This window comes from Quercus suber, unplaced genomic scaffold (assembly GCF_002906115.3).
Source record: "Quercus suber isolate HL8 unplaced genomic scaffold, Cork oak 2.0 scaffold_444, whole genome shotgun sequence".
Lineage (NCBI taxonomy): Eukaryota > Viridiplantae > Streptophyta > Magnoliopsida > Fagales > Fagaceae > Quercus > Quercus suber.
In genome coordinates, this window is record NW_027069895.1 from 33,885 (window position 1) to 58,859 (window position 24,975).

General features: G+C 33.4%; 4 protein-coding genes across 5 annotated transcripts; all 4 read left to right on the top strand.

Annotated features, from left to right (window-relative positions):
* Window positions 1–451: 451 nt before the first annotated feature.
* Window positions 452–4,763, top strand: LOC136062717 (RING-H2 finger protein ATL51-like). Its single transcript, XM_065762149.1, has 3 exons — window positions 452–502; window positions 2,263–2,298; window positions 4,023–4,763. The coding sequence occupies exons 1-3, from the start codon at window positions 452–454 to the stop codon at window positions 4,533–4,535; spliced, it is 600 nt and encodes a 199-aa protein (XP_065618221.1). The 3' UTR covers window positions 4,536–4,763.
* A 2,890-nt stretch (window positions 4,764–7,653) lies between these two features.
* On the top strand, window positions 7,654–9,986 carry LOC112030761 (RING-H2 finger protein ATL33). The gene is made up of 3 exons (XM_024063426.2): window positions 7,654–8,237; window positions 8,362–8,480; window positions 9,818–9,986. Exons 1-2 carry the CDS (start codon window positions 7,787–7,789, stop codon window positions 8,433–8,435), a joined length of 525 nt encoding a protein of 174 aa, XP_023919194.1. The 5' UTR covers window positions 7,654–7,786; the 3' UTR covers window positions 8,436–8,480; window positions 9,818–9,986.
* Window positions 9,987–11,810: 1,824 nt separating this feature from the next.
* LOC112030759 (transcription factor-like protein DPA) lies at window positions 11,811–17,538 on the top strand. 2 transcript variants are annotated; one of them, XM_024063424.2, is made up of 10 exons: window positions 11,811–12,040; window positions 13,514–13,684; window positions 13,885–13,949; window positions 14,150–14,193; window positions 14,595–14,657; window positions 14,741–14,881; window positions 15,060–15,128; window positions 16,346–16,447; window positions 16,973–17,043; window positions 17,127–17,538. In XM_024063424.2, the coding sequence occupies exons 2-10, from the start codon at window positions 13,551–13,553 to the stop codon at window positions 17,317–17,319; spliced, it is 882 nt and encodes a 293-aa protein (XP_023919192.2). In that variant the 5' UTR covers window positions 11,811–12,040; window positions 13,514–13,550; the 3' UTR covers window positions 17,320–17,538. The 2 variants fall into 2 exon arrangements, with proteins under 2 accessions (XP_023919192.2, XP_023919191.2); XM_024063423.2 differs by lacking the exon at window positions 11,811–12,040 and having other exon boundaries at window positions 13,503–13,684.
* Window positions 17,539–21,564: 4,026 nt separating this feature from the next.
* Window positions 21,565–23,312, top strand: LOC112030762 (dof zinc finger protein DOF2.4). The gene is made up of 2 exons (XM_024063427.2): window positions 21,565–21,750; window positions 21,923–23,312. The coding sequence occupies exons 1-2, from the start codon at window positions 21,700–21,702 to the stop codon at window positions 22,922–22,924; spliced, it is 1,053 nt and encodes a 350-aa protein (XP_023919195.2). The 5' UTR covers window positions 21,565–21,699; the 3' UTR covers window positions 22,925–23,312.
* Window positions 23,313–24,975: the final 1,663 nt, after the last annotated feature.

A 24,975-nucleotide genomic window follows, 5' to 3' on the forward strand; every position in this document is an offset into this window, starting at 1 on the left:
AAACATTCCACTAAAAGTATACCTAACTACATATTTCCATTTGCATGATTTTTTTTTTTTTTTTTGAGGAACCCATTTGCATGATTAACAACAACAAAAAAGTTAGTTTATTTAAAAAAAAAAGCTAAATTATTTGCTAAAAAGTTGAGGCAAAAGGAAAAAAAGCCAATTTTTTTTTCAACAATTTCCAAACGGACACGTAGTAATCAACCAGCAAAACAATTAAAACGCACCCACCTCATTGTCATCATACCATATTTAACAACCAATCATGGTCATTTATATATCAACTAAAACCTTAAATGTTATCATTTTTCTTCTCCATAAATACCTCCCCAAGGCCAAACACACCTCATCTATCCAAGGTTTGATTTTCTTAACCGGCCAACCATGGACAAGTATATTGGAGACCATGATGGCTTCGGCGGAAAAGGGAGAACGATGACTTATTATGATTGGAGTAAAATCAATTTTATTTAAAACTATCATATTAAAGAGTATTGCTAAGAACATAACATTAATCATAACTGTAAACATCACTTATTATGATTAGAGTAATATAACTTTTACTTGAGTATATCATCGACGTCACTTTTATTATGCAGTAATCATAATAGATCATAACAACAGCTTTGAAAATTGATATTTCTCAGACGATTTGCATCCCAAATTAATTACTTTGGGTAAACCTTAACAGGAGAAGGGAGGTCCTTCCTCCCCAGTCCCCATAGCTAAACAACAAAGAACCAAACCTTCAATAATAGGACTGCAATCTGCATACCGGACGGGGCTCTACGTGTAGTTAAATCATATGAATTGGGCTGAAATTCTAAGTCTGATTGATGCTTGGGTTAGGTCGGATTGAACTCAATAATTAAAAGGATCCCATAAAGAAATAAAGAAGAAATAATGCAACTGTTGAGAATATATATATATAACCCAATCCAATGTGCACCCCCCTCATAATTGGTTTATTATAATTTGTGTTTTCACACCAAAAAAGCGAAAAACAGATCCTATATATTAAAGTCATGGCTGTAAATTCTTCACCAAAAAAGAAAAAGAAAAGAATTTATGGCCAGTAACAGCAATGAAGGTGGCACTGTCACTATAGGACAACTTTAGGATTAATTAAAAAAAGCAAAACCAGAGAGGCCGTGTGACCATTGTGGAAATGGAGTAATGGGGTTGGTGGAATTGGTTCGAGCATCATCAATAATAGCTGCGTTATTGTACTTGTGGATGACTCTAGTCTTATGTGAAGACTTAGAAAAAGTAAAATAGATAGGGGTTGCCATTGGGCCGTGAGAGTTGTGCTTGTGAATAATTTAGATCTCTTTTAATCTTTATAGATAAGAATATCTCAATAATTGAACCCAAAACCCTGTGTATAGATATTGACAGATATTGGTGGCATTTGGGATCCTACTCGTATCACAGATCAAAACTGTGTCCAAAGCCTTTTATTTTTTAACATGGAAAAGCAACATCTTAAGTTGGTGGGAATCAAATCTTCCATATCACTCATATTGCATTTCATTGGCCTTTGGGTTGTAGAAAGAGCTTAGTCTGACAATAATATATATATATATTTAAATATTTTTCTACTGATCATTTGATGTACTCATGTACCAACTAGCAAAGTCTGAAAGTTCATATATACACGAGGATTTAACGGCCGGCCTTGTTGAATTGATCAATAGATTAAATATAAAATTAACCAATGAAAGTGAAATTTAGATAAGGGCTAAATATCTATAGCCACCTTAAATTTTGAGAGTAATTGCAATTTGGACCTTAAATTTTAGAAATTTATAATCAACGTACACTCTAATTAGATTGATTTTGCCAAAAAGTAATTCTAATATGGGTTGTACTGTATGGTTCATCAACTGTGCAGAAATGCCCAAGAATGGGTTCTACTGTACTTGTACATGACCAAGCCAGTGAAGCTATGACCCAACAAAATCCTGAGCCCAGCAATAATTCACACAATTAATTTAGCTTTGTCATCATGCTCATGCACATAATTTAGCTTTGTCATCATGCTCACGCACATAAAGTCAGCAGTCACCGACTACCACTACAACCGGTCTAAGGGTTAGTTTGATTCAGCTCTTTCAAATAATTTTTTTTTAAAAAGTGGTGGTTTTAAAATGTGGAGTATGAAATTGAGTTTGTTTAGGTTTAAATGTAAAATTGACTCTCTAAATTTAATTATTTTTCATTTCAGTATTTTAAGTTTAAGTTTTATCATTTCAGTCTTCTATGTTTTATTTATTCCCAATTAATTCATTCGTTAGTATTCTATTAGTTGCTGTTGTTAATTTACAAAAATGACGCAATTTGGACTTTATCTTTATTANTTTGTCATCATGCTCACGCACATAAAGTCAGCAGTCACCGACTACCACTACAACCGGTCTAAGGGTTAGTTTGATTCAGCTCTTTCAAATAATTTTTTTTTTAAAAGTGGTGGTTTTAAAATGTGGAGTATGAAATTGAGTTTGTTTAGGTTTAAATGTAAAATTGACTCTCTAAATTTAATTATTTTTCATTTCAGTATTTTAAGTTTAAGTTTTATCATTTCAGTCTTCTATGTTTTATTTATTCCCAATTAATTCATTCGTTAGTATTCTATTAGTTGCTGTTGTTAATTTACAAAAATGACGCAATTTGGACTTTATCTTTTATTTCTTAATTTTAGAAAAATTGTTAAAAAAATAAAAACAAAATTAATCTCCTCCCCCCCCCCCCCCCCTTTCTGAGAAACCAGAATGAGAGAGAGAGTGAGAGATCAAGAAGGGGAAAGAGAGATGGGCCGGAGATTGACAATATTATATATCTCTATTTTACACGTGGAACAACTTCATTACAAAACAAACAAAAATTAGAGAGGACAATGATGCTAGAGACAAACTATAGACCAACCCAAAGAAACAAGTTACAACAAGATATCAATGCTGCTAGTACAATTTGATGCAGATAAAGCACTATTAGAAGGTAAAGTGCCGTATCCACAACAAATGTCAACAATTACGCAACCTAGCAGTAAAATAACCACAAACTACGGATCTGCTTTGCAATTGCATCTTTAACTGGTTCGATGAAGCAAAAGACAAAAAGGGTCACCCTTGCAGGAAAAATATGTAATTCACTTCTAGGTCTAAGGAATCTCAACGTTGAAATACAAAATCCCTTCTCGGTTTCTCGCATGCCCTAAATTTCACAACTGGGTAAATGGCTTTTTTTCTCTGACTCTGAAATATTTTTTTTACTATGGTTATATGCGATTGCAATTGGAAGAGTCGTTTTCATGCATAAATTATTATTTTTATTATCATTATTAAACGGGAACTGATTTGTTATAATAAAGTATTGAAGGTGTCCCTCAAATCTGTTCGAAGTTATGCATTTCAAAATTTTGTTTTTTTCAATGAACGTGCATTTCAAGTATTTCTCTCCTGAAAAATAATAGCAATATTTGTTTGCTACGTACCTTAGCTTGGTTGATATGAGGGGTTGCAGTTTGAATTGGTCCATGTTAGCTTGGTTGATATGAGGGGTTGCAGTTTGAATTGGTCCATGTTTCAGCGAGTCACAAAATGGAATATGATCTGGGTATCTTAGTCCCAAAAAGAAGACGAAAACGTTACTCTTTGTTGGCCTTTCTTATATTTAGACTTGACTTCTGGATTGAATATGGCCCTTAGACCTTGAACCTCTTTGATAAAATCAATTTAGGGGCACTTGGAAAACTCAAACAATTGGAATATAATTTTCCTGCCAATATCAAGCTAGTCAACAAGTATAACTAGGATTAGATATACCTTAACTTTATACCAAAAGAATATAACCTAAAGGTCATTTACCACGTCTAATAATTCGACATGTCCGTGTCACCCACGTCTATTAATCAAAATGAAGCCTTTACTTTGGTCGCACATAGAAATGTACAAAAGAAAAATTATAAAAGATGTATAGCATGAGCCATAGTCACCTAGATTTCATCGCCTAGATAATGTCCTAATACCCTAGCAATTCTGAGCAGCCATGCCATACTTTCTTCCCTAATGGATGGCAATAAACACCCCCAATTTAGTCCATTTTTTATTGGTCTTCTTGGGGTCATTACTGGAGCAATTGTGGTTGTAATCTACCATTTTTTCGCTGTTTGCTGCTGCAACCAAAGGCGTGAACCAAGTCCATCAAATAGGCCTCAAACCAATCAAGAAGATAGGCCTAGTAGCACAAGCAATTCATTGGCGCAATTGATTCCAATCTTTAAGTACTCCCAAGAGAGTGGAGAAGAAACGTGTGCTGTGTGCTTGTCCGAGTTCAAGGAAGGCGAGGAGGTTCGGGTGTTGCCCGAATGTCTGCATTTGTATCATGTAACTTGCATCGATGGGTGGCTTAAATCCCACTCAAATTGCCCGCTTTGTCGAGCTGATACTATTCCTTCACTGCATGCGGTCTTGTCTACTAGTCCAGGTGAAACTCTGCGGTCAGAGCTCCATAGATTGCCGAATTTGTAAGCATAAACTTCAAATGATTTATAGATGGCTTTGCATTCCAACACTGCTACTCTTGTTTGCAGGATGAATGTGTTTAAAAGCTTGGACCAATGTCGTAGCTAGATTGTGCATGTGAAATATAGATGAAAAAAATGTTCGGTCAATTGCATTAGCAATTTAGCATAGATTAAATCATCATATGCTGTGTAGAATATTTGTTCTTATCAATTAAGATAGATACTTCTTTTTGATAATAATTAAGGTAGATGCTTCAATCCTAATAGTTTTGTTATGCTCATTGTCATCCAAAGAATATCATTAAAAACTTAATGCATGTAAAGATTTAGCAATCCTGGTTTAATTTACAATCTTGGTAGTGAAGTACTAAAAGCTAAACCCAATATATCGAATTTAAGATGATTACAGCAACAATTTGAATCTAGTTTGTCTACGACATATAGAGAAAAAAAAATTTTAAAAATAGATATTTATGATAATAAAAAGAGAGAACATTCATTTAAAGCAACTAATGAAACTTCTATTATATAGAATATATAGCATATGATAGTATATAATTTGCGTTGGCTTTTGACATATGGTAGTATTGCTTGACTAATTAAATATTGAAAGGTTATGATTTACATTCCAAAAGAATAAGTAGCATATTAATTAAAATCAAGGATAAATTACATGTACAGCGAAATTAGACTTATTCAGTTATTATATATATATATATATATATTTTTTTTTTTGAGAAGAGAGTTATTATATCTAATTTTACAGAAATGATACTTTGCCCTACAAATGCTCAAAATGATTGACACACTGCACCCCATTATTTTTTGAATTATTTTCGGGGTGAAGTATTAATTGTTTTGATCATTTGAGAGGTTGAAATTGGGGTGAAGTATCAATTATTTTGATCCTTTGGGGAGTGTCTTTTCTTGAAAAATTGGGTATAGCAAGTCTAATTTCTCTACAACTTGAGGGTGTCAATGTAATTTACCTATTAATTAATAGAGCAAGCTTGATGATACCAAAAATTGTCAATTGGGTCACTTGTCTAATCCAGAGCTTTTAACGATCATTTAAGATCTGTAAGAAAAAATAGAGTTGATCAAAGAAATCATTGACTTGTGCCCTGCAGGAGAGTCTCTGATGCTTAAGTTAGTATTAGCCCTATATATTTTGTATATAAATAGTATTTTTTAAGATTTTTCTCATACCTTAACAAGTGAGGCAATTTTATATTTTTATAAGTGATTTAGGTAGCTATCGTACATAATTATAGGTGATTATTACCCTAAATATAACAGTCATTGGCTTGATGGGAGTTTAAGACATTTAGGTAATAATCACTAATAAATTTCCTTAAATTCTAACAATTCTTTTATGATTTAAGAGTCTAAATTCTGCCATATCAGCTTTCTACTAATAATACTCTTAAAATAATATAATAATGTTAAATAATTAAGATTATTGTTAGTGGAATGTTTCTACTAATAATACTCTTAAAATAATATAATAATGTTAAATAATTAAGATTATTGTTTGTGGAATATTGACATGACAAAATCTAGACCATTAAATTATTAAAGAATTGGTAAGATTTAAAGAAATCTATTTGATAGAATTTCCTAGGAAATCTAGAGGATCTGAATCCATGATCATCATTGAATATATTGAATGTGTTTGAGTGGTTACTTATCAGTTATCTTTCTTTGATGGCTTACTGGTGACTTAATATCATCTATTAAGGTGGACAACCAATTGATTTTCCTGGACTCATCAAAGCTGTTTATTGATTTCACGTAAATAATCGTTCAATCACATTTATTAATCACCAAATCTAAAAATAATAATAATAAAAGAAGTAAAATCAATACACAAATTTTGGTGATAAATTGGAAATCTAATGAAGAGCCTTAGAAAATTCACTAGAAGAGACAATAATAATCAATCAAAACATTCAAAACTTATGTAACTTAAACACAATCTCATCCTTTACATCGAGGTGGCCCGGAAACTAGAGAATTCTTTTGCATGAGACTTCTTTATGAATAAATCACGTTCGCAACGTCAAAACTCTAGACAGTAACAATAGCGACCCACTATCGAAAAAATTAACTCTGTGGGTGTAAAAATAAATAGTCTAAGCTTAAGGGTGAATGGTAATGTAACAAATTTTATTTTTAGGAACCACTGAAAGGTAATAGCCTGATGGTAGAAGTCCCTTAAACCATCACCCTTGCAAGTCTAAGGGTTGTGGTTTGAGTCATGGTGCTTCAGTTTAAAATGTTGTGCCCACATGGATAGACCCAAGTAGCTTTGGTGGTCCCACACCATAAAATTCGGGTTTAAATGGGCCAAGGCAAAGATACTGTGCCGTATGAGCCATTTTTTTGTTTATCAAAAAAAAAAAAAAAAAAGGTTTTATGCTTAGGAAGAAAGTTGTATAATCACAAATAAGGACTTATCTATTTTGGCTCAAAGAGAAAGGCTTTTAATGGGCTTATATAAGTAGGTTTAGGTTTTGGTATAAGTTTTTTTTTTTTTTTTTATGGAATGGTTTTGTTATAAGTTAATTAAAGACTTTCGAAACTTTTGAATAAGGTTTTCACAATCTCGATCGAGTGAGTTTTGCACGAATTTTCTTCATGCTTAATTGTTCCATTTGAGCGATTCTTGATTTTGCTCGACTAGAATTATTGGTCTTCAAGTTCTTTAATCTTGACAAACATTTGCACATCATAAAAACTCAATTATAATAGATTACAACCCTCTTAAATCTTGACACATGGTTTGTCTTTGTCACATGAAATTTGCCAATCTCTAAAAACCTCACAAAGATGCTGATATGATCCACAAACAAAATTCTGCAGAAGGGCCTTGTACATGTATATATAATTTTAAGCCCCAACCCAGCTAGCCTCGGATGATATATAAATTCTTCACAGCCCTGGCCCATCCTGATTCTGGGCTTCTCCTCTGGTCCACACTCCATACACACTCATAACCTTAGAAAGAAAATAAAATGCTTTTGTAGTGTAGCAATCATGATGTAGGTTTTGTCTTCTAACCTCATTTCCCGTCAAGTGTCAATTATTGCTGCTCAAAATTCCAAAGCAAACCCCACACCCACCGTTCACGAGGCACTAATCTAGTAATCTTCTCCATAAAGCTGCTTTAAATACAAAACAAAAAAACAGTAAAAAGCAAAAACACAAAAAAAAAACAGAACCAGAGTCTAACCACTCTCTCTCCTCTCCACCATGGAGACCGCGCCCACAGTTCTTCTAAGCTTTGAACCACCCCCCTTCCCTGCATCGCCAAGCAGCGTGGACTTATCCCCTCTCGAATTCGTTCTCGCTCTTATTGCCGTGGTCACCATCCCAGCCTTAGTCTACGTCTTCTTCTTCGCCGTGAAGTGCCCTCCGAACCCTTTTCGAGGACGAAGATACCGGAGCTCCTCGAGCGAGACCGATGGAATTAGTAACTTAGATGGGGTTGCAGATGTTGTTAAGGTTGAGAAAGAAAGCAGCCACGCTAGTAAAGATGTTTTTGGCAGTGAGTGTCCTGTGTGTTTGATGGTGTTCGTAGAGGGTGAAGAAGTGAAGCAACTGAGTGTGTGCAAGCACTCTTTCCATGTTCCTTGTATTGACTTGTGGCTCAATTCTCATTCTAACTGTCCCGTTTGTCGTGCTTCTGTCTCTGTTAAGCAAGGTTCGTCGGATGCATCTGATTTGGTTTGAGTTTCACACTACTATATTACTATATATATCTAGCTAGATTCTTTAGCTTCCTCTTATTTTTGTTTCTTTTTGCTTTTTCTTGATTAATTTCTTAGGGGTCGGGAAGAGATCAATGTTTTGTTATGAATTCTGTTTGCTTTTCAATACCTTCATCACCGACAAGTTGTAGTTATAGTATTGTTGTTTGGAGGAGAAAAAGATGAGGGAATCCAAGGTAGACAAATCGGGTTAGTGATGTCAAACATTGTGTTTCGATATCCTTGTCATTTTTGTTTTCAACAATTTTTAAAATCTAAAAATTGTTGTTCATGTCTTGATTAGCAAATTTAATATCTTGTTTGTTTACTATAGTGTGACATCTTTCTGGGTATAGCTAAAGCATTGCTTCTTGAGAGATCCAAAATTGGATTGAAAATTGAATAAAATTGTGACTACATTCATAGTTTGAGATGAAAAAAAAAATAGGTTGAACATGGAATTCAGCCCTTAATTAGAACTGGTAGCCCCCACTGTTTGGTGACTATGAGTTTTTTTTTTTTTTTTTTTTTTTTTTTTTTTTTTTTTTTTTTTTTTTATCACAGTACTAACTACTAAGACAGTATGATTACTTTGCTGAGCTAGATGGAACTTTAATTAATTCGTTTGAATTTTTTGCTCCAATATCTTGTTTAGGTAGACCAACAAAACCCATTAACCTCAGGCTAAGAGACATCGAATGACAGCTTACCAAATTCGTTAAATAAGGTTTAAGAAAGTGTTTTATCAAGAAAAATTAAAGAAGCATAATCTTTTTTATAAAAAAAAACTTCAAGCAAGACAAGAAATAACAAAAGGGAAAATTATTCTTTTTTCACCCTTATCTTTCATCCTAATCACACTTATCCCTCCAAACTATCAAAACGTACTATTGATCTCCTAATTTGAGAGTTTCTTTACAATGTGCCCCCTACCATCAAATTTGGGGTTAAGTCCGAAAGCAAAATAGCACCCATGCAAATCAACGACAACTAGTAACTTGCAAAGCTGGCATATCAATGAACTCTCTCCTACACAACCATAATCACCATCTTCCTCACTGCCATTGACCAAAACTCATTCTCACTAGTACCATTAGTGTTGCTTGCTGCAAAAGCAAAACCCTCCATTCTAACCATCGAACTTTATAGAGACCCCAAAGTACCCTTTGCTCCCGTTTTAATTTTCCCCAATGCCATCTTTGTCACTCTTATTGTTACCTCATCTTTGGCATGAAGTTCGTCGTCAACTCTAACATGATGTTGAAGAGGAGGTAATTTTCTTTTACATGCTTAGAGTTTATTTTGCCCTGCAGCTTCGGTTTTTTTTTTTTTTTTTGTTTGATGGAAAATGTAGAATTTTTCCCAAGAAACATATGCTAATCTGAACATATTTTCCCTAGAATGTTTGTGAAATTTAGTTTATGTCAAATTATTTCATTTATTGTTGAACGTTGGATTTCATTTATTTATTTTAAGAATCTTGGAAATTGGAATTGAGGGAAGAGATTGAAGGGGTTGGCAAAATTTGTTGTAGGTTTGGGATGGCATTTCTTGACGCTTGTTTGGTTAATGAGAGAACCAAAAAATAAAAAGAGAAAGAAAGAAAAAGTCTCTTTCTTTGATGTTGGACTCAACTATCAATTTATTTCCTTTGTCTTTGGATTCTCTTAGATATCAAATAAGTTTATTGAGCGGTTTTGCAATCTGGGATGATGTAATTTTTAGTTTGGATTGAGTGGGTTAGTATATATAATCTACTTTGATTGTGAAACGTGTGAGTGAAAGTGTTGTTGGGTTTGCTTCCTTGACTGGGTCTGTCTGTTTTTTACTTCTTTTGCCTTTTGGGTCAACGTTAGTGTAATATGCAGTCTGTTGTCATCAATTGTTACTTTTAGATTGGTGATAAGAAAAGAGACCTAAGGGGTATTTTAGTAATTTCAAATGATAGGAAATTACCAAAATACCACTTTATTGTTTAGATACCACGTGATTTTCAAGTACCTACATTTTTCGTTAGACTTAACACTAAATCAAACTGTAGAGGGAACACTGAAACAAAGATACAACCTTGGAAGATCAATATTTCTGTATTTCGATAGTTTGAGAGGTTAATTGAGATTAAAGATAAATGTGAAAAAGTGTAATTTTACCAAACCAAAAAAGAAAAAAAGAAAAAGAAAAGAAGAAGCAAGTAATAAATTAAGATGGGAATACCACAAACGCTTAGAAAATAAAATCCTGGAGGTCGTTACTCGTTAGATGAGATTCAAGGGGAGCAAGCATGGCCTTTATTAAAAATAAAAAATAAAAGCAAAAACATGCGGAGGGTTATATGATATATCCATTGCTATTTTTGTTGTTGTTAGTTAGTTTTCCTCTTCTTCTAAGTCACAACTAAGTTATCTTCATCCTCACCAACCGAGTAATTGAGTTTGTTTCGTTTTAGACTGGAGATTAGAGATTTCAGTTTGCGCTCGAGTATCATTGTCTCACAAATAGAGAATCAAATACACAAAACTTTTTATTTCAATGTGGGAGACTATGAAAATCACTTCTCCCATTTAAATTTTTTCACGTCTAAATTCTAATTCTAAAAACACCCATAAGGCCATAACCTTTTTTTTTTTAAATAAGAAAGCGGATATTAAAAGAATTGTATAAAACTGAGAAAGAGAACGTTGATTGACTTTTAGGCTTTCTAAGATTTTTTTTTTTGGATTTAAAAAATAATTATAAAGGCTACATCACACTTAATCTCACTATTTGGCGCATTAGGCTTTTTCAAGTACAGACAATACCTATTTTGACCCAAAAAAAGATTAATGATTATAATGACACATTTGAAAGGTTATGAATCATTTTAAAAAATGGGACAAAGGATAATATCCATACAATGCATGAATTTATAATAAATTTATGTAAAAGAAAAAGTATATCATAAAAATAATATCGAAACTATCATAAGCTACTTGAAATTGTAAATTAATTATCATAATACATACATATATTAAGTCACTTGATGTAAGAACAATATGTAGTGTGCTATTTTTAATATATTAAAATATAAAATTATGATAGATGATTAAAATAATTAAAATAAATATTAAATTTGATTTCAAATTTATGCTGCGTTTGTTTCGATGTAAAGAAAATATTTTACCATGTCTGTTTTGTTGTAAAATCTTGTTAAACGTAAAACATTTTACAGCCAAACTGAAAATTAAGGCAACAAGAAGTAAAATGTTTTACACTCAAAACAAGTGTAAAGCATTTTACATCTCACGCTCAGTTGCTTCTTCTTATCACCATATCAATTTTAAATTTTTTATAATAATATTTGTAACATGTCTTAATAAGATAAAAATAATTTTGAATTTCTTCAAATTTAATAATTTGAATTTTAGATAAATTTTTTGAAACCAATTTTAGATAATTTAAATTATCCTACTAACCACACCTTTTCGAATTCAATTTTTATAATGAACTTGTTTGAGTTGTTTCTCAAAAAAAGAAAAAAAAAGAAGAAGAAGAAGTTTATAATGAAATTTAACTTTCCCCCCAATTAAAACTCAACACGTGCATGAAAGCTTTATAGACCCAAGGGGGGTGATTTAGTCATGTACTTAAAGCACTTGGTTATTTGAATCGAAACACTTCTGGCGGATCATTGATCTTTGAGAATAGTTCTCTCTGTAACGTTTCTGCTTCTAGGGTTCTTTCTCTTTCTTGATAACAAACAAGTTGATCTTCACTTCAGGTACCTCACGCTTTTTCTCTATGTTCCTTTTCTTTATTATATTATAAAACATTATATTCATGGATGTTTGTCTTATGTTTGGTTGTCCCTTTCGAAGGTTTTAATTCCTCAAATTTCAGAATTTCCTAGTACAGAGTTGTCTCTGCTCTGTTTTTTTGTCTCTGTTCGATATTTGGTCTTTTGTTTTGGTTCGAAAACTTGCCAATAGGGTAGTGAAAAAAATTTGATCTTTTTTTGCTTTTCATGGGTTTGGGTCTGGAAAAGCTTGAGGCTGAGGAGATATTCGCGTGGTGGACAAATGGGTTCCTTTTAAATTTTCATTTTTTTTAAAAAAAGTTTAGAGTTTGGCAATGGTTTCTTGATGTTTACAAATGAAGATCAGCCATTATTGTAGGACTTGTGCTGTTTTGCACGTTAAAGAAAGTGGGTGTTGAAAATGTGACTTGTTTGGAATTTCTCTTCTAAACTAAAAAGAGTTTGTTAAGGGCCTCAGTAAATGTAAACCAACGTACCCAATGTGACTTTTTTCACGCTACATGGTCAATACAACCAAATGATTGAATTTAATTGGCGTGCCTAAGATGCAACACCTAAGGAATTGTATGTAAGTTTTGCCCATAGTGGAAAATTTGAGTAGAATAATAGCATGGTGAAGGGAAGGGAAAGACTAATTCATTGGACAAATTTGGTCCCAATGTAAATGTCACATTGGGTACATTGGTTTAACAATGCCTTACATAAACTCTTTTAGTTTTGAAGAGAATATCCAAAGAAGTCACATTTTTCCTGCTCACTTTAATGTGCAGAAGTTTGTTGTTTCCTATACATCTAAATGTAGGCCCTAAACCTAAGTAGAGACGAGTGGTCTTTCCTCCATGTAAGGCTAGAGACAACTTTGGAGGTTTATATCTTAGCATTATTTGCTCTATAGTCTATATTGACTTTCAGATTGTTTTTGGAAGGTTTGGTGGCAAATAGATTTTTTGAAATGAATTGAATTCAATGTGGATCATTTGAAAATTGTGATTTTGCATATTTCTAAGTGACCTTTTCCTTTATGGGTTGTTAACATATTAAAGAAGCTCTGAGGCTTAAATTTTTTATAACTAAAAGTTTTGTTTTTTGACAGTTTAAGTTTTGAGACTTGTTATGAGATGCACCAGGAATAAATGACGTGGCATTTGCCGGTGAAAGTAATATTGGCCTATTCTGAGTAATATTAGCTTACCTTTGTAAAAACCAAACAAAAAGCTGTAGAAGGCTAGTATAGATGATTTTCATTCCTATAATCTGTATTTGCTTTAGGATATAATTATAAATTCTTTACTAATTATTATTATTATTATTTTTTTTGAATTTTTGAATTTCGTATAATCTTTGTCAGCTTTTAGTTTTTTTTAGCTTACAGCATACTGCCTAGGAAATTAAGAATATTATGTGAGGGAATTATCTTCTAGATTTGATGGACTACAGGTACTTGAGATATATTTTTGGTGGTTCGAATCAGAAAATGTCCAGTGGAGGGGTTCCAGGTGGGGCTCCAACGAAGATTATTAATGTTGGAGCTTCTTGCAAAAATAACCATGGAATGAACCATACGGCTTCCCATCAGGAGAATGCCTGCAATAATGCAGTTGTTGAAAGGTGATTAAAAGTTTCTTATGTGTCATGCTTTTCATTTTTCTTGGTACCAATATGTTAGCAGCTGAACAGAAGTTACTGTGTTACAGTATTTTTATGGGAAGCAATAATTGGCACTTTTAGACTGTAGAGAGATGGTTCTTTAGGCTTCTCAATTTTGATTGTGTTCTTTCTTTTTACCAAATAAATAAATAAATAAATAGAGCAGCAAAGAAGAAAAGGGAATCAAGAATTATTGGTGGAGGACTGCGCCAGTTCAGTGTTATAGGTGTGTACAACCTAAATTGATTTACTACAAGCTGTCTTTCTTAAATTTGTGCTTTAGCATATTTTCTCAGTTCAATCACGAAATCTACCAACCGTAGGGATGTTGAAGCCTGAATGGTTTGTTCATGGTTTAATGATTGTCAATAGTATGACTGGTAATTCTTTGCCATGGAAACAATTTGTTTTTGTTCTTTTTCTCAGTTTGTCAGAAGTTGCAGAGCAAGGTTAGGACTACATATAATCAGGTATATTTTATGTTTTAATTGAAAATGTGGAACATGCTATGTCATTCCCTTTGGTGGTCTACGATTGTGGAACATGCTATGTTGTTTTCTTAAAATCGTTGGGTAATGCATCATGGAAAATAATCTGTCACTTTATTTCTTAAGTACACAAGGCTTAATTTCAGGTTTATCTATAGATCATGCAATTGGCCTTATAGGGCCCAAGCAAAAAGAAAAAAGAAAATGTCCTTTTGGGGAAACATATCTTCCACTTCTCTAAATAAGCACCCCCCCAATATGAGTCCAACAATGTTTGTTCATACATTTTCACCGGGACTAGTAGAAGAGTCTTTGCCTTTTCTGATTGATTACCTCGTGTACTTTTAATTTTTAAATTTGGTGGATTGGTTGATGAGGTCCAGGTTGCAGATGAAATAATTGCAGATTTTGCTGGAACACAAAGTGATACAGTAGTGCCTTTGGAGGTTCAGTTCAACCAATAATTAAACATTTTCTTTTTGCTTCAAGCTACTTTATTATGTTGTGAAATGACATTTTGGTTAATCAGTCTGATGAGAAGAATATAAGACGACGGGTATATGATGCACTAAATGTTCTTATGGCGATGGATATCATTGCCAGAGACAAAAAGGAAATCTGGTGGAAGGGACTCCCAGAAACAAATATGAAGGATTTGGAAGAGCTTAAGGTTGGTAAGCAACCTCATTTTTTATTTACTTAAATTACACTACAAAATTTATGGGACCTCTCTCTCTCTCTCTCTCTCTCTCTCTCACACACACACACACACTTGCACATGAGCACACTAATGAATCCCAGAATTTAAATAATCTGACCGTGTTAATTTTGTTGCTGTTTCTATGCAGGCATTGCGTGTTGAGATGATGAATAGGATTGGAAAAAAAGTAGCCTACATGAAAGATATAGAAGAACAGGTAATGTTATGTTGATGCTTTATAAATTTGTCATTTGATGATTATATTAGATTTTTAAAACTAAAAAAAAATTATTTGAAGAATAATCATTTTACTGTTACCTAGGTGCAGTCTGCAACTCCACACCAGTGTTTTATGTATTCTTTTAAGTGAGATTGGTATCTGTATTGAACATTCTCAATTCTACATATCAGTTAATAGTTTTAACAGTCCTCTTCGTCTTCTTATGCAGCTTAAATCTATCATGTGATTTTCATTGTCATCTCTGATTAATTTATTGAGTATTTGTGATAATACAAGATCATTAATATGCTTAATGCTGTCAACAGTGCGTCTAATTAATGCTAAATAAGTAGAAATATTGTAGCTCTCAAAGTTACAGCTTATTCTTTGTATTTGAAGTTTTTAAAACCATGGTATAAGACCCTAATTTTTATGCTAATCATGTGCATGATATTGGCAATGATCATTTTGGGTGTTGAGATTTCTTTCTCCAAAAGGTATATGGGTAAGTAGGTCTATGTGTCAAACTGGGAGCATTTAATTGATGTCCTTAGTTTGTTTCTTGTGCATTTTAATCTTATACAAACATTATAAGAAAATCCGTCACTGGAGTAACCTTTTAGAATTTCCTCTGCTTATAAGTTCTTGGGGGAGGGTGAGGTCATGGGTTCTAGACCTATTACTACATTTGTAACTTACCAATGAAAAAATGTATAGAAATAATTATTAAATTCCAAAAGCTAAGTATTTTGTGGAATGATGGCATGTAAATAGGGCTTCAGTTTTTAGCAAATAGATACTCCTTTTACTTTACTTAAAAGATATAATGAAGTTGAAACTAGACAATAGTATACTCCACATGATTCATAAACTATTCCTACATTCATGTCATGTTGTACGACCTATTTTCCATATTTCAGAAATTTCAATTAGTTAGGATTATATACACCAATATTTTTGAATCAACAGGATATATTCATGGCATTTGGATGAGACTGGTAGGCTCAAGGGTTTAATACTTACTGCATATACAAACAAAGAAAAGTTAGAATGAGGACAGTTTATACTTATTTATTACTCTGCTTTCCATGTTCTCAATTCTTTTAATGAAATGATTTTTATTTTTATTTTTAAATTCTTGTAAGTGAAATTATTATACCTTTGTGTGTGTGTGTGTGTGTGTTCTCAACCGTTTTGTGGGAAAAAAAAAAAAGATTGTAGGTCTCCAGAATTTGATGGCACGCAATCGTCAGTTACTTGAGTGTGGAAGTGCCTCTCCAGAAGGAAGATTTTCTTTGCCTTTTCTACTGGTTCAAGTATATATTTTCGTTCAATCTATATGTTTGTTTTGTTTTAATGAATAAGTTTCTTTGTTTTGCATTAGTTGAAATTTGAAACATTATTGCTGTTCTGTTCTGCATTTCCACCTTATTCTATTTCTGAAACTATTTATCTTGTTTATGGTTAGGATGAACTGGAAACTTATGCTTACATTGTTAATGCAATCTTCTTCAGCGCTTAGAAATCCCTTATGTTTTCTGCTAAAAACATACAATCTTTTTTTATATTGTAATGAAATTTTTTAAATATAAGCCCCTATTCTCTGCCCCGTTAATAATTTCTTTTGCTAAGTAGCCCCTTCAATAACTACTGAAGATAACCGAAAGTTTTATTCTACATGAACAAAAAAATCAAAATTTTCTGAAAACCTTTTATCTTGTTAAAATGCAAGTAGGAAAAGTTACGTTAGTGGTTTGGAATTATGAAATACATTCTAGTTGTCAGTTTCTGTTTATGTGGGCAGTGCATTACCTAATTGTAACCTCTCTTTCTCTCTCTAGACAACCCCTCATGCTACGGTTGAGATTGAGATTTCTGAAGACATGCAATTGGTGCACTTTGACTTTAATAGGTACAAGTAATTTGCCTTATTATGAAGAGAATTTAATGTTGTCCTTGGTAATGAATCTCATACCACTCTGTTTCATTTGATAGTTCACCCTTCTCCTTGCATGATGATGCTTACGTTCTAAAGATGATGCGGTACAACCAACAGCCTGAATGTAGAGATGTTTCTCCAAGTTCTTTTGTTCAGTCTTCTTCAAGCTCAGGCACTTCTCAAGGCACCAAACCCTTTCATTGGAACTCTGAAACACACTCTGAGATGAACATATATTGGAAAGCATAAGTAGGTTTGTTGTAATGTAAGAAGGGAAAAGATATAGGAAAAGCACACGTTTAAATGCATCTCAGCTGATGTTTATGCGTCAATATATTTTGTTGTTTAAAATGGATATCAGCAGCAGTTGCATGTTTGCTTTTGATTTTTAGGCTGAAGAGAGCCTTGTAAATGACAATGTGCTAACATGTAACATGCTTTTGGGCAATACAATTGGAGTTTATCGCATCATTAGCTTCTAACGCTGTATCACAAAAGATGACCGGCAAACTGTTTGTTGTGTTATGCATGGGATTTGAACACGCACAGTATCATATGATCAACTATATCTCTTTATTTATTTATTATTATGGTTTTTTGAAATTAGGGGTGGGACATGGGAGGTGATTTTTTAAATGAATAAAAAAAAAAAATAGGTAGGAGGTTTTTGAAGTTTTCATAATAACATCCTACCTACTGAGCGTTGAGCCATAGCTAACTTAGCCTCACTAGGACACCAATGGCACTAAGCTAGTGTTTTACAAATAATCCATAGATGATTCCCTTTGCAAGAGTAAAACCCAGGACTTAGTGCCTGTTAAACTCTTTGGAGTGAACCTGGTGACCATTGAACCACTGCCCGTGGTGGTAGTGGTGGGTATGGTAGGTGATTATTGATTGGTAAGGGTGTCCTCACTCCTTAGCATTCATCTATTGTGAAAATAGTTGTCCTTAGCATTGCTCTGTATTGGTAAATATGAATAATAACATCCTACCTACTGAGCGTTGAGCCATAGCTAACTTAGCCTCACTAGGACACCAATGGCACTAAGCTAGTGTTTTACAAATAATCCATAGATGATTCCCTTTGCAAGAGTAAAACCCAGGACTTAGTGCCTGTTAAACTCTTTGGAGTGAACCTGGTGACCATTGAACCACTGCCCGTGGTGGTAGTGGTGGGTATGGTAGGTGATTATTGATTGGTAAGGGTGTCCTCACTCCTTAGCATTCATCTATTGTGAAAATAGTTGTCCTTAGCATTGCTCTGTATTGGTAAATATGTTGCAGAAAAAAATGACTTGAAGGATACCACTCGCCTGATTAGCTTTCTTCTAGATGTGATCATAGTTAATAGGTGTTCAGCTTACCTTAGGGTTTGAGAGGATTATATGAAGGTATAGCTTATATAGGTCGTGGACCAGATTATATGCACTACAAACTCAATGATGAGTGAGTTTTCTTGCGGATGGTGATGTTATAACTCTGGGCTTTGCGATGACTTAAGGTCTAACAAGTATTGCTCTGGATGGGCATTGGTAGCGGTCTTCACTGATTTTTATTTATTTTTTAGTTGTTGAAAAAGATATTCATTACTGAGCACCAAAAAGAAAGATTACCAAAAAAAAAAGATTACAATAACAAAAAATATGTCCATTTAAGAATTACTTATTTTCGATAGTTTATTTACGTAATGTAAAGAGACAAAAAGTCAAAAATTAAATTACTTAAACAAAAAGTAATATAAAACTTACAAACAATATATGAAATAAGTAAAAAAATCATCTCATAACTTTCAAAACTAACAGAGTAAGAGTATTGTCAAAGGTTAGAGGAACCTCAAATAAGTTAATCATTCTTATCTCACTTTAAGGATAACTCATGTGTAGAGTGTAGTATTGTTCGAGTGTCTACTGATTGCTTAGGTTGTTCCCTTGATCATTGAATATAGAGTCATTTTTGTATCATAACAAAATGCATAACATTAACCACAATTTACCTATGTGGCGAGTTATAATTGGCAGAAGAGTGTTCCTACATAAACTCACCATTACTCCTTCACCAACTAAAACTCGCCAGACCGAGTTATGACCATTATTATACTCTTTGGTTTGACACAAGAATTTTTCTTGAATATATGTAAAAACGGTATCAAAAGAAACAAGGAACTGATTTGAACAATCTGCCCTTTTTCTTTTTGCTTTTCCCAAAATTTGTTGTGGGGAGAAAATTGCTAGTAGAGTAGAATGGAGGAAACTCTGACATGGTGAACAGAGTGTTTGCGAAAATCTAAATGTCAGAGTGTATCTATATAATTAATATTAATATATATATTTTTAATGATTGTCAGTGTTTGTTGGAGCGGAATTTGGTGCATCGATAAGATGGCTCCTGGATGGAAGACGTACGGAATATTAACGAACTTAAGTTCTTTTGTCTTCATCAAAGAGCAGTCTACTACTATTCATGTCCGAAATTTCTGCCTTTGTTATTTATTTTGAGTTCTCTACTTTTTTGTTTTGTTTTCTTATTTCCCCTTAATAAAAGTCTAAATTTTAACTTTGAATGAGAAGAGAAAGTAATACTGTTAAATAATAAAGTTATTCTGTTAACAAATCTCTTTGCAATTAATAAAAAATTAATTCTCTTAAGAAAATAGAACAAAATTTAACAAAAGAATTAATATAATAAAAAAAAATTATTGAAGGGAATAATGACAAACTTTGTATGAAATAAATAAATATTCAAAAACAAAATAAAATATGGTCAAATACAAAACTATATATATCTAAGGATTGAGCTAATACGAGATACTATTAGAATTTTTTTATATTCAATTTTATTCCTAAACACAAATATCATTTTCCATCTTTGATTGCTATTTATATCATTGGCAACCTAAAAGAATAAATCTAGAGATAACTAATTGCAAAATTAATTTCATAATTTATTGACTTGTGCGACTATGAATGATTGACATTTTTCACTCACTACTAACTTGTATTATCTAACATTTTTTGTTGACCACTCACAATCGCATGAATCAACAAGTTGTGAAATTGGATGTGAGAATAGTTGTGTTTATAGTATTATTGTATTTAAACACTCCATTATACATATAGTTGTTATAATATATAGGAACATGTTAACAAATGCCCTTAGGGTAATTATTAATAAACCATAATAGGAAAGTTTTGATACCACTTTCATAAGAAATATAAAAAATTGTCAACAACATTTATTGTTTTATCATTCTCCCAACATTTATTATTTTGTCAAGATAGTTTTGACAAGCCATTAGAAGGAAACATACATGTTATTAGTTCAAGATAGTTTTTGTAATGGGTAATTCTTGTTGTACATAGTGCATGAAACAATTGAAATTGTGACTTCAAGTCACAATTTCAAACTTGATATCATTTTAGTTATTTCATGTAGTGTGGGTACGTCCACACAATGTGCAACAATTACTACTCTTTTTTAATTTATTTAAGAGAAGTGACTAGTGCACATACATAAGTGTACACATATATAGTACACACAACTACATTTTACAAGAAAACTCAAGACTTTAAGTCATGATTTCAAAGTTCGAAATCATGACTTAAAGTACGCGCACACACATTATGTGCAACACTCACTATTCTTTTGTAATATAATATATCAAAGAGAAATGATTAATGCACACAGTTAAGTGTATGCATAGTACATACAACTGCATTTTACAAGAGAATTCATGACTTAAAGTAACTAGTTCTCTTATAAATTGCACCACCACCATGCTCTGTGTACACTAGAATATGTGTAATAGGCACTAACCTTTATCCAATAAAAAAAAAAGGTGGGAGAAAAGGAAATACCGAAAGAGATTTGTAAGGGGAGAGTGTTAGGACGCACTTGAAAGGAGCGTGATAAGGTGGCACACATCCATATTAATTCGCCATGCAAAATAAAGACCTAAAAGAGTGGGGGGAGGGAACAGAGAGGACCGGGGAAAAGGCTTACTCGGTCGGGACACATCGACTGTTTTCACAAAAATACAGTACACCACACCAAGCCACCAAGAACTAACTTTTCTTAATTATTAAACAAATTCCTTGCCTCAATTTTTCATTCATTACTTTAAGTACTGCAAAATCATTATTAAAACCTTGGTATTGCCTATCTAATATCATTAAATAAACAATAGGGCTGGTCTGCACTTTAATTTCTCTCTATCTCTCTCTATCAATGAGACAGACAGACAGTCATACATTTTAACTTTTTCTTCATGCTAAGAGAGAAAACCACTTACTATAATCTCTTTCTTTCTTTCTTTCTTTTTCCAAAGCACAGTACCCATGTACCCAACAGAGTATCGAAAGAAGCTTATGAGTTAAGAAACATCAACTTCTCTAAACCCTAAAAAGCAATAAAACAAAAAGAGTCTTAGTGAGTAGGAACAAACAAGAACTAAAATTATATATAAATATATCAAAAGGACCCTCCTTTATTTTTGCCTCATTCCCACCTTCCCTTCCTTTCTCTTTCTCTTTCTTTTTATCTCTCTCTCTCTCTCTCTTTGATGTGATTCTCCACTATTATCTCCAAAAACTTATCAACCTTTTACAAAAGAGAGAAAGAGCAAGAGCCATGGTTTTTTCTTCACTCCCAGCTTATCTTGATCCAAACAACTGGCAACAGGTAAGGGTTTTCTTCAATTTGTTCCGATGGTTTCTTTGCCAAAAAAGCCAAAATTCAAAAGACAAATATTCCTGTTACTTTTCTTATATCTTCTTGAATATACCAGATATTAGATTAATTAATTAAGTTTATTTTTTGTTCACTTTCTTTTTCTTTTTTTTTGGTTTTACAGCAACAAAATCATCCAACTGGGACTAGTAACGCAGCAAGTTCCCATCTTCTTCCACCTCCACCACCACCGCCGCCACACCCACAACCCCATATGGGTGGCGGCGGCGCGGGCTCGATCAGGCCTGGATCCATGGCCGATCGAGCCCGGATGGCCAACATACCGATGCCAGAGACTGCATTAAAATGCCCAAGATGTGACTCCACAAACACTAAATTTTGCTATTTCAACAACTACAGCCTCACTCAGCCTCGTCACTTTTGCAAGACTTGCAGAAGGTATTGGACAAGAGGGGGTGCTCTCAGAAATGTCCCAGTAGGAGGAGGCTGCAGAAGGAATAAAAGAAGCAAAGGGAGTAGTAGCTCAAAGTCCCCAGCAAGCAGTGCTGATCGCCAATCAGCTAGTGCTGGTTCAGCTAGCTCAATTCCTTCTCATAGTGGAGCTGGAGATATGATAGGCTTGTCCTCACAAGTCCCACAGCTGAGGTTCATGGCTCCTTTGCATCAATTTACTGACTTTCCTTCGAGTGAGATGGGCTTGAACTATGGCTTGAATTATGGTCATCCTATGTCAACACCAATGGGACTAGCTGGGGACTTGAATTTTCACTTAGGAAATGCTTTAGGAGGAAGTGGTGGTGGTGGTGGTGGTGGTAGTAGTCATGGGTCTTTGTTATCAGCTGGGGGAGTAGAGCAGTGGCGATTGCAGCAAACACAGCAATTCCCCTTCTTGGGTGGCTTAGATCCTTCACCGGGGTTTTTCGAAAGTGGTGTTGATGCTGCATCGGGTTTTGTAGGAGCAAGTCAAGGCCGGGCCAAGCAGTCTAATTCAGTGGCAGCTCAGATGGCTTCAGTGAAAATGGAAGATAATCAGGAGCTGAATTTGTCAAGGCAGTTCTTGGGAATCCCAGCTGGGAATGAGCAGTATTGGACTGGTAATACTAGTGCATGGACTGATCTTTCTGGTTTTAGCTCTTCTTCCGCAGCTACTAGCAATCCCCTATAGGATTTTGCTACCTGCTTGTGGTTTAAGAAGCTCGCCAAGAAGCTTTGTGTTTTTTTTAGTGTGACTGCAATCAAAGAAAAGTTAACCATATAGACATAATTCTGTCCATCTATCCATAGAATGAAACTTTAAGCCCCTCGTCCAAGTTCTAGAAATTTGAGGATAAACCAAGAACCTTGTCTCAAGATCAAATGAAAACCCTAGAAATGGTAGTTTTTCTTTCTTTCTTTCTTTCTTTCTTTTTTTCGGTTCTTCCCAATTAGGTTTTCTTTTTTCGTTTTCTTTATCTTTCTTATTTAGCTTTAGGTTGCCATGTATGATCATGTTTACCATATGAGTGTATGAGTTCATGGATTTTAAACCAATCAGACATATTGATCGATCAAAAGCATTGTGCTATATTATTTGACTGAAGTTCTATGCTGACACAAACAACATCTTCCTTTAGTGGCACTGATTGTTGCATTATGTTCCAATTTGATTACATAGCATATCAGAAGCAAAATTTTCAAGTCTTCAACTATTCAGTATTTCTAGAAACTTCGGCTAATAAGTGTAAATTTCTCCTATAACTTGATCAATTTATGGATGGTGTCATTCATAACTAAGATCCATTTGGTAGAAAATATTTAATGCTTTGTGTTTTTAGAATCTTCTTTTTTTCAATATCGAACACACTTCAAAGTTTCATGTTCTTATAAGGTACTAAAAGAATGTTGTTATTAGAATCTTATTGAAGGTTCTAGCAAAATGAAAAAGGCCAATTAACTTCTGTTATTCATCCAAAAAAGAAAGGAGTATTAATAATAATAATAACTTCAGTCACTGCCCGCACAAAAGTGTCATTTTGTTCTCTTCACGTTGAGTGTTGCAGTGTAAAATTTTGGAAGTTAAGGCAAGAGTCAGCGGCAGAATTTGGTATAAGTCCTTTTGTTGATTTTGATTCCATTTTAAAGTTCAAAAGTTAGTCCTCAGAGGAATAATTAACTTACAACAAAATGGTTAAAGGTCAGACTTTGGCAGTCCTTAGCCAGTGTACCTAATTAAATCCTTAAATTTAATGTCTTGGATGTATTGACCAAAGTGTGATATCCTAAATTATGTGGATTCGATGGAATTGGATTGTTTGAGCGTGTGTTGAATTCCACATTAAATGTTTATTAGGTAGATTTTCGGTTTATAAGTGATTATGAGAAGATTCAACTATAACTTGACTAGTCTTTTTGAAGTATAACCATAGATTTCCTCAGAATCTTACAAGGTATCACAGACGTGTGATACCCCAAAATTGATTGGTTATTGAGCATATATTGGTTAATCTAGTCTTTATTAATAACTAAAAAGAGACTTAATTGTGATTAGATTAGTCATTTTGTTCTTTAGTGCAAATGTGACTAACTCTTTTCCTTAGGTCATTATATATTGTAAGCTCATGGTTCTTCAATGGATTGGTTAATACAACTATGGTTCTTTGATGCATTGGTCAATATAACTATGTTGAATTTAGATTGAGCATCTAAGATGCAGCATTTTAAGTAACCATACCTACCCTTTGCGCTTAATAGTAAATACTCCATAAATGTGAATGTCTTCCATTCCTTTGGAAGTTGCTTCATCCTTTGGGGGTAAAGAAAATTATGTTTCATTACACTGAGGCTTAAAAATAATAATAATAATTCATTTTTAACTGATAAAAATGGATAGAAGTATCAAAACAATTTAAATGATGTAGGACTTCTACTAGCTAGCAGTTAATGCCTACCTATATGTGGATGAATATTTCGTCAAAATTTTGCTTCTGTTTCAACAACCAACACGGCGGTTTTGAAGTTTGGTGTTGCTTATTTTGATGATTACTTCAACAATCAATTTACCTGAGGTAATTGATCAGGATGTTCTAGAAACTTAGACTAGTAAAAAGTTACTTAGTAATTCCTCCTGCATCAATCAGCCGTCATCTCTTTTGTTGGGTAAGTAATAAATCAACTTTTTATCTCAAATGCAGTGAATTAACATTGAGCTAATGCTCCCTCTCATGTTTTAAAATGGCT